Source organism: Cottoperca gobio, chromosome 12 (assembly GCF_900634415.1).
Source record: "Cottoperca gobio chromosome 12, fCotGob3.1, whole genome shotgun sequence".
Classification (NCBI taxonomy): domain Eukaryota; kingdom Metazoa; phylum Chordata; class Actinopteri; order Perciformes; family Bovichtidae; genus Cottoperca; species Cottoperca gobio.
In genome coordinates this window covers 1,617,501-1,627,428 of record NC_041366.1, presented here as the reverse complement: position 1 = coordinate 1,627,428, position 9,928 = coordinate 1,617,501, and the positions used below count along the sequence as shown (strand labels likewise).

The 9,928-nt window shown below is 38.2% G+C and overlaps 2 protein-coding genes across 4 annotated transcripts in view; both read right to left on the bottom strand.

Moving 5' to 3' along the window:
- Positions 1–1,154: 1,154 nt before the first annotated feature.
- On the bottom strand, positions 1,155–2,943 carry dpm2 (dolichyl-phosphate mannosyltransferase subunit 2, regulatory). Its single transcript, XM_029444536.1, has 4 exons — positions 2,855–2,943; positions 1,739–1,828; positions 1,510–1,612; positions 1,155–1,342 (listed from the first exon to the last, which is right to left on the bottom strand). The coding sequence occupies exons 1-4, from the start codon at positions 2,855–2,857 to the stop codon at positions 1,287–1,289; spliced, it is 252 nt and encodes an 83-aa protein (XP_029300396.1). The 5' UTR covers positions 2,858–2,943; the 3' UTR covers positions 1,155–1,286.
- A 1,046-nt stretch (positions 2,944–3,989) lies between these two features.
- LOC115016630 (protein FAM102A-like) overlaps positions 3,990–9,928 on the bottom strand; it is a 32,759-nt gene continuing 26,820 nt past the window's right edge. For all 3 annotated transcript variants that reach the window (XM_029444533.1, XM_029444534.1, XM_029444535.1), the window contains 3 exons: positions 8,123–8,244; positions 7,958–8,027; positions 3,990–7,875 (listed from right to left, as the gene is read on the bottom strand). In XM_029444533.1, coding sequence (XP_029300393.1) covers positions 7,830–7,875; positions 7,958–8,027; positions 8,123–8,244 — 238 coding nt within the window. In that variant the 3' untranslated portion in view covers positions 3,990–7,829. The remainder of the gene's footprint in view (positions 7,876–7,957; positions 8,028–8,122; positions 8,245–9,928) is intronic.

Here is a 9,928-nt window from a genome sequence, read left to right as displayed (position 1 = left end):
CGTGCGAATTGAGGGGACGGACAGAGTGATGTAGTTCTGAGATCGTAGCCCATAGCTGTACTGTGTGTGTGATATGTAAGTGGATATGTAGAAGGACAGCAGTCCAAGCATAGATGTGTTGATGAATTTGTACCAGTGCAGAGATCTGTGCATTGATAGTGATGTCCAGTAGACTAGAGAGTTAGTTTTCCCTTCTCAACCACAGGGAGCAGCAGTGAGTGAGAATGCAACACTGGAAACATACGTCCCATTACCAAAACTACACTACTGCAACTGCATAATGACTAGTGTCACTATTGCCATTAGAGCTACTGCACCAACTGTACTGTACTAGAGCTGCAAATATGAAGATAAACTCAATCTTTCCCAGCATCAACATTTTATTAAACAGAGCAAAAGGACCATTGGCCCCATAACCAGCCTTACTGTAGCGTTGTGCCAGACAATATGTTGGCTTGCATCCAAAACAATATACAATTAACATCATTTCACAAATCTTGGATTTGGGAGAGTTGTTCATGTTTAATAATATTTTGGACGGTCTCAGATCATTAGAATATCAGAATAACTAGCTGGGCTAGTGAGTGTCTCAAGTCTTTTAGTAGTGTGTCTTTTCGAGTTACTCATCCCTGAAAGTGTTTAGTGCGACTAGTTCAACCTGCAGGAGAGACGGCACATGTAGCCTGTTTAACTGCCAGGGCTTCGTCTTATAATCAGGGCCTGTAGGCTAGTTGAACAGATAAAAATGACCGTCCACAGAGCCTGTGGCGTTCAAGTGACTGACACAAAGTCTCCCACTACAGTGGTTGGTGTGAGAGATGATCTGCTCATCCTAATGAAGCCCTCCTATTGGTCAATTAAATATAACAATGATAAACCCCTTCAGCTAAATGAATTCCAACAGTCTGCTGCCTACTAGAGAGAACACAGAGACAGATCTTAACACTACAGAACAGTCATAGTAGCAGTCACTCACTAAGAAATCTCAAACCCTCGTCTCATTGGTGCAGTCTGTGTTTTGCTTTGAGCAGTGTTCTTTTCTACACTGCCTCTCAGGGGCACCCAAGTCCAAGGTTTTCACATCCAACAGTTTTAAAACGCAGCAGCTGATTTATACTTATCAACTGAACTGAAAATTGAACCAAAACATAAAATAAATGTCAGCCAAACTTTTTTTTTAATAAATATAATTTTTTGGTGTTCATTCGGCATTATTATAGAATGGAATGGCATCAAGGCTATTTTCACATACTTAAATCCACAGCAGTCACTCTAACATCCTAAGATTAGTCCACTTTCTTTGGCTTACGATTCTTCCACATGATAACTGCAGTGAAGGCCCCTGTTGAGAAGATAAGAGTGGTATCAACTTTGACATAAACACAACACACATTGTCACACCTCTAGTTTTTATATGTAGAGAATTTAGAGGGGTTGTCTGTGGAGTGCTGTTTTCAATGAGAATACTTGAGTGTATGCTTCGATTTAGAATGCAGACAGTCCACTCACCTATACAGAGAAGCAGTATTACTGCTGCAATGCCAGGCAGAATGACTGAGTATTCCCGGGGAAGAAAATACATGTGCAGTATGTGATCACTGTCCACGAAAGGCTGGAAAAGGACGAGATACCACATCATACATTTAATTTAAAGTTTTCTTAAATGACTTTCTGTTCAAATGTCATGATGTAAAAACATGTAATTGAACATTTATTTTAGGTAGTGAACAGAACCTACCAGGATGATGACCCAGACAGAGTAGTATGTAAACAGCAGGAGGCTGAAGACAACAAGACTCATGCCAACTGCTTGATCCACTCCTGTAGCCTGGACAAAAAAAACACAATGAGCAGAAGGCATTTGGGGGGTGTTATATGTTGCACACAAAATCCCACCCAAATAGTTTGTAATATTACACTCCACACTCAATACACTCCAGCAATATGCTGTATAGAGAGAGAGACTGAAGAAATTATATCTAAGATTTAAATAATCACACATAAATCCAGGCCCAGCTGTTCACCCTCCACCTACAGAACTGAAAGCTCTCACACGTCAAGGTTTGCTTTGAATAGAGAACAATGCCAAACTCCATTCATATATAGTTAACAGTTGATTTGCTTATTTGTAATTATATGCATGTCGCACGACATCACATACATTTAGATTATGAATTAACACTGCTCCATTGTAAATTTGCCGTAAAATAAATAATTATAATCAAACAATTGCAATAAAACCTATTAGTTTACATGAATGACAGGAACAGTTGGGATAACATGTTTTGAAGTTGAGACAATCGTAAACGTCTTAAGTTGTTTACGGGCTTTGCACACGTGCAAGTCACTAAAACGGAGACCAAAAGATAAAACGACATCTATTACAGTCTGTCCTCCTGGGAGAGGGATCCTCCTCAGTCTCTATACTTAGGTTTAGAACATTTCCCCTTTAATTGTTGGTTTCTTTTAGGAAGTGTTTCCTTGTGTGGTGTGAGGGTCTAAGCACAGAGGGTGTCGTATCCTGTACAGTCTGTAAAGCACACTGAGACAAATGTGTCATTTGTGATATTGGGCTATATAAATAAACTTGAATTTAATTAGAACTGATTTAACACAAACTACGGTACCAAGCTAACACTAGAAGCTTACGCAACATTAATGTCTCTAACATGTTTCTCACAACAGATTAGCTACAGTAGTAACTATGCGTTAGCCAGTGTAGCTTCATTATCGGATCAAACTGTGCAAAATGTTCAGTCTGCTATTTGTATACCGAGTTATAGCTTCAAAGAGCTGCCTTAAATGCACTTGTTTAAATTTCATCTAAGGGTTTAAATCAGTTTATCGTTCTTACCATTTCTGTTTGCTGACGTTTCCTCCTGTTCTTCTTCCTGTTGCTATATATTCGGCTGAAGGGCCTCTGCTGCCCCCTGCTGTGTGACCTGTAAAACTCATGTTCTAAAGATATGAAGCTACTGCAACTCTATGTACAGTACATATGTATGAATTTAAACTATTGTATTTATGTTACATCTAGAAAATACATAGTAAATGAATTACCTAAATCTGACCTAGAGGGTTTAATATAGTTATTACAAATTTTGTAATAAAAAATTAGCCATACATGTTTATAGTCTATTTTTTAGTATCAATTACTATACATGCAATCAATGTGGTGGGCTCAGAGTGACATATCCAATACATTTTGGAAATAAGTTTACTATTAAAGTACATATCTTTTGATGTTAGTATACTTTTTCAGACAATGCAAGTCAAAATAGAACAGCAGGGTGGCCTGCATGTGCATACATCTTTTTGTTACACAGAGGCTGCTGGAGATTCTCAAGTTTGTTTAATTGATGTTGTACATCTTGTAATAATACAGTCATGTAGTCATCCTATTTATTGTTTTATTATTTTTGTAAATTACAATTGCACTTATGATATTGGAAAGAAAAGATTGTAAGTGTTTTTGTCAAACTAGATTAATTCTACTGTACAGCTTCTGAAAGTATGCAGACTCACATATTGCACACTTTGTGTTATAGATGTCATTTCAAATGGATACTACTGGCCATCAATCTACACTCCATCCATCCATCGTCTACCGCTTATCCGGGGTCGGGTCGCGGGGGCAGCAGCTCCAGTAAGGAACCCAATCTTCCCTTCTCCGGGCCACATCCTCCAGCTCCGACTGGGGGATCCTGAGGCGTTCCCAGGCCAGTGAGGAGATATAATCTCTCCACCGAGTCCTGGGTCTTCCCCGGGGTCTCCTCCCAGCTGGACGTGCCTGGAACACCTCCCTAGGGAGGCGCCCAGGTGGCATCCTTACTACTCAATCTACACTCAATCACCTATAATGAATAAGTGTAAACGACATGTTCTCAAATGTAGTAAAAATCTAAAACTAAAATCTTACTTACAGAAGTATTCAGGGCCCATTCATGTGTATACGACAAATAAATCAATCCAAATCAAATACAGAATGGTGCGGATTCCAAGCGTTACCTTTTTATTTGGTATGCATGTTTATGCAAATAACAATGAATTGCTTCTCAACCTGACGGTGTTTAACTACAGTTATTAACAAGACAGATAACTGTTGATGTGACATTTACATGCATTTCCCGGCATTTTAATACAAGGAGAGAAAACATTTGTATTTGGAGTTACAATATGTTTGGGGAAAAAAAGAACATCAAGTGTATCAAAAATATAGACAGAAATGTTTTATTTAACATATTCATGCTAACAAGTGTTTTACATGCTTATAGACTAATTTCAGTTACATACTTTGACAAATATAGGTCCAATTTGCTAAATCTAATCTGAATGTAATAAATTACAAAAGTTAAAATAGTTTCTATATTCTCTTCACCTCCTCCATATGAAAATTAAATCAGTATCACAGCTACAAATGCATTATAATCCCAATCCAATTATGCAACAATTCTGTTTAATTTAAAATGATCAGGAAAGAAAATACCTTTTCACCGCATGCAAAAAACATTTAGTTGTATAAATGTATTTAATAAGGTCGCAGGTAACACACAGTCAAGTACAAAGGAAAGAATAAGTATTTCTAGAACAAATCACTAACAACGGTTCCCTTAACTATACGTGTGCTCTCATGACCCTCTACTGTAAATAATGACTGTTTATCCTTTCAGTCCCATCTCATCATACAATATTACATTTTACCTATCATTCTGTACATATCTGTAGACCAGCCTGCTGGTCTGAAAATAAAAGGGAAAAAGATTGGATGGTTACACGTGTAACCATGGTTCTTTGCATGAAACCCCACAAACTCCATGTTTACAGGGAGGGACTGGCCCCATCTATACTAGATGCAATGTACACATTTATAAATATGAAGTGATACATATGGACTACTATTAGAATAGGGAGAATAGAGAGAATAGCACATCAGTTTATAGATACAGAAATGACAGAATACTGTATAAATATTCCTAGTTTTTGTGCTTTCATGTGGACAGCTATGAGAAACTGTGACTGAAACCCCACATGACACCCCAGTATCCCCTGTGTTCCCCAGTATTGGCCAACAATTGATCATTTATGCAGTATTTACAGGGCTTGATAGACAAGAGCAAAGATTTATTTTTAAAAGGTCAGTCAAAAATGCATGTCTTGCATGCATATAGTGGCACATTGACACAAACAGTACGTATCTATTGTATGCTGTCAGTCCTGGTTGAACAGGGGCTTTGTGCTGCTGCAGCTGTGGGACTGACCTCACTACAGCCCACACCCGGTCTACATCATTGTTAACTCTATGCAAAGTGACAGGGACAGAGTTATTCAACTAGGATATGAAAAATAGGAATTGCTTGTTAATCGACTGAGTAACAGTCCTAAAATAAATTGCTGCAACCTCACAAAACAAAAACTTCCAAAACTACAAATTGAAATGAGTTCTGGCAGAAGTTATTTTTTTGTTTAAATATTGTGCAGGGCAGCAACCAATCAGAGGCCAGCATTCTTCTTGTCATGTCATTGATCTGAGCTTCTCTCAATGATTGGTTGCTAATGTGATAATATGTCAGTGTTGTGTTTCTTAAATCAGTTAATGCAGTTCTAAGTAACTTTCCTATACATCCTGTTTTAAGGCTGTTCTGCTCATGAAATAGTTTGCATCCTGGGCTCAGCCAATCTGTGTGCACTTAATGTGAGTTAATCCGGCCAAAGTTTTAAAAAAACTCAGAGGTGAGCAAGCAAGTACATCACCACAAAATCTTATATTCTTGATTAGTTTACAAGAGCATTCATATTCAAAGTTATTAGTAAGTGCAGAGAATGGACGGTTACATATGGCCAGCCATATGAATACAGGCTTTGTGTCTCATAAGAGCAGCCTTTGACAGATTCACCAAATTACATTCTGTCCTACAACAAAAGCATTGAAATGAAACAAAAACAAAAAAAGAAATAAAAACTTTAGACAATCGTCCAATTTCCATTTCCTTTTAGTGGTTTCTAAAAATCTTCCTCAGAGAGTACCTGTGCAAAATAGTATATTAAGTACGTATATACAGTGATCAAGTAAGGGGAAAAAAGCTTAAATTCCAGGTCCAGGCAGATTTTGACTCAGTCCACCCTCAGTCAGAGCCTTTCATGGCTCTAGTGCAGCATTTGGTGGGTCCTCGTCAACTCATAAAGCCAGAAGATGATGGACTCATACTAGACTTGTGTGGACATCAGTCAGTGGTAAATCCATCACATGAACTGGCCCAGCGAAAAAGCCGCAGTGGGATGTAAATAAAATACAATAAAATAAAGTCTCCTTTTAGCCTGAGCATGATGTATTTATACCTTGTGATAGAGAAATCCAAGTTATATGGATATCACCTGCATACACTGTTTCCAGTTGTCCATCATGTGATATGAAACACTGGGTATTATGGGCTGTCCTGTATTTTGCAAAAATGATCAGGTCCTTGTGGAAATGTTCAGTTTTACGAGTTGACAAGCCCCTTCTATACGCACCAGTATTTCAGTGTTGCACTACAATTCCCACAATGCAGTGGTTTTCAGGGTATTGTTCAAGTAATGTGTACGCTTAGCACTGGTCAAAGTTTCACTGGGTGTGTTTCAGTAAATCCCTGTACAGTGAATAGATTTATTGACATTCAGGACACTGATGAGTCAGTGACCTGTCACTGCTCTGAGGCAATGTAGGATAATGTCACATCAGCAATATATTGCCTAACACGTTTTAAAATAATACATTGTACACCTGTAGTTGTAACAATGCTTTTATGTGTTTCCGCAACAAGTATGTGTTTGCATGTAAATCAATGTCAATGTTTGCCAACTAACACCTTCTGATTGCTGCCTTTACCAGCTGCAGGTGATTAACCTGCCGTATGGACAGGCAGGAGTAAAGTTGTGTTTCGCCACAACAGACTTCTCCCTGTCCTCTTTTCAGAAATGATGAACACAACAATCACAGGCAATAAAGCTAAATTCTTTCATAGACCTTTTTCCTTGCATACTAACATACTATTTATACTAAGTATGATGTAAAATTGAGAATGTAGTGCGTGAAATAAAACATTTCCCTTAAAGTAATATTAAATTGAGCTGCTTTTTACAGATTATTCTGCTCATTTTCCAGGGGACACTATAGAAAATGACTGGCTGCATAAACTTGCTGAGCCAGAGACTGGTTTGACACCCACCCAAAGTAGAGGAAATTAACATTGTATTACTGTAAATTCTCAAATATTTACTATTTTATTATAGTGCTTAGATTACAGCCTTGAAAAAAGAGAAAAGAATGCATGCATAATGTACCTTATTGCTCTCAGTTTCTCGTATGTCTTGTTGAATAAATTGTGTTTGATTCTACTTTGCTGTACTTTGTCAACGTTAAACTGCTGTAATAAAAATCTACACTGACGTTCTATAATAAAAGCTTCCCAGGAAAGAGGAGGAACTATTTCCCTGGACTGCTGGCAGTGTTTTAATGTAAAACAGATACATAGAGGACATCTTAATTCTGCATTAACAGCAAACAACGAGAACTGTGAATTAACACAGATCTGAATATTTTAAAATGTACTTATAACATAATATAATATAGAAATAAAGACCTTGTTCTTTCTTCATTTGAGATAAAAAAAAAAAAAAGAATATTTACTATTTGAGAAAATACAGTAATCATGTGTTACACAACTCCCACCTCCTAATTAAATATAGTAGAAAGGTTCCACTTCTACATAATTATGCACATACTTGCACATAGAGTCACAGACAATCCGATGTCACAGAATCTTTGACCAGTTGATGAGGCTGGAGATCTTTCAGTGAGTCTCGATGACCACCGGCTCAAAAACACCAGGAGTTCCTCTGTGACAACACAGAAACACATGATCCGTTAGGTAAAAGAAAGTGGGTTGGTAAAAAGATACACTAAGTTAAAACTATGTACCTGTTGGCGAGCTGTGTCCCGCTGAGGGCAGTGGTCCCATCTTTGCTGACAAACAGTCTCAAGTTGCTGTCTGAAGGAAAACAAGGAGTCCAGAAGAGAAGTTACCACAATGATACACAAATGTTGAGCTCAAAGTGAACCCCAAAAACTTAAACTCTGTCCTACCTTCCTTGTTGCTGCTGTCAGAAAAGTTCTGACTCTGGACAATCTTCTCCACAATGTCATCTGCATCAATGCGGGTGTCGTCCACACAGCTGGGCTGCCTCTCCACCGTGTCCTTCTTTCTCCTGTTGTTGGGCAAAACAAACAACAGAGAAGATTCACATCTGAAATACAAGTACACTCGAAGCAAGAAGGTTCTGCTTCATTCAGCAATTCATTTATTATAGTGTGTTCATATTTATTGATACTATTTATGATGTTCTCTGTTTCATATCTGCCATATATGTATACCTGTGTTATACGTGTACATTACACTGCACTTTACTGCTTCTTTGCTCTTCTGGTTAGATGCTAACTGCATTTCGTTGTCCCAGTACTTGTACTATAAAGTTGGATCCGATCTGATATTAAAGGGTAAGTCGGGTGATATCTGTATTTTTCTTATGAACAAATCCCATGTGCAGACCCAAACCAACATGGTATCTACTAATAGGTATTGTGTGTATGAAAGCCTGATGTATCTTCTTTCTCTGGACCATAGATTCCATTGTTGTCCAAAAACTCTTAAAGACGCAGCAGTGAGCCTCACTGTTGCACTGACGGACATGTTCCTTCATCACCATGAACACACACTGTAGAGTATTTTGACTCAATCCCACATACACAAACACTCACTAATGTGTATTAATCCACAGGTGAAGATATTTCCCAAACAAACAAACTACTTCCTCCTGTTTGAGTAACATTTGCCAAAATGTACAGTGACCAGCTGTTTCACGAAATTACATTTTTGAAAATGGCAATTAATATTTGTGAGACATTTTTTAAGATTTAAGTCTTCCAGTGGTCATCTTGATTATCCTGCAGAGGTCTCCTCGTCTCCAAAACAAACCGACCCGCTGATTAAAACCGGTAAAAACACTGAACAAAGCAGTGTCACGTAAAAAAATCAGTATTTCTTCCACGCTGTTCGACTGCAGCTTATTTTTGCTCAGCTTGTTTCTATGATACCTTAAGATCCAGACGTCCCATGACTAAAATCCTTCATCCGGTTAAAATTAGGAGTTAGAACATCCAAGCTCTCAAAAGTGTATCGTAAAAATGTGGCTCAAATAAAAAGTACATTTCTGACAGCTTCTGGCAGACCACCACAACGCTGATGCATATGCAAAGGGTATATGTCATCATTAGCTTACAGGCCACCAAATGAAACCGACTGTTACTTTGATTCAAACCAGAAGGGCATGAACTGTAGAAAGCGCTGTGTTTGTAAAGAGTGCGTGTTTGCTACATTTGATCGGCAATTAGAGCCGCGTTGATATTTCCCTGTTTTCTGATACAGACACCAGCTCAGAACAGGCCAGCTGTACATTACCTGCTTTACAATTCTTTTAGATTTTGTTGGTTTACTGCATCTTTCTGATGAGTGTTAGCTAAATCTAACCTCGCAATGGGGCCTACGAAATGATATTTCGTCAGTGTTATTGGGCTTGGTATATGATAGAGGTTGCATATCTATTGTGAAATGTGCCATATATATATTTTTAATATTGATGTATTCATAATAAATCACGGTCATAACAGCATAAAAATGACTTCCGTAAACAACAATCGATCGCTGCGCCGAGAGCATCCACTTCGGCAATGTTCGGGCGATGTCACAAGTAGAATACAACCGCCGCCAGTGTTTGTCTGCATTGAAGCGTCCAGCAAAGACTGCTGTCAATTATTACGAGAAAGAACGGACAACAATCGATCGCCAAGGATAATTGTGAAGCGATGTGTTGTATGGGGATGTGGGGCCATCTC

Excerpts from the sequence above, each read along its gene's own strand:
- dpm2 (XM_029444536.1), bottom strand. Across the intron at positions 1,613-1,738 it reads CTGTCTGGGTCATCATCCTG|CCTTTCGTGGACAGTGATCA; the intron begins GTAGGTTCTGTT and ends GTCCTTTTCCAG. Across the intron at positions 1,343-1,509 it reads AATACTGCTTCTCTGTATAG|GGGCCTTCACTGCAGTTATC; the intron begins GTGAGTGGACTG and ends TCTTCTCAACAG.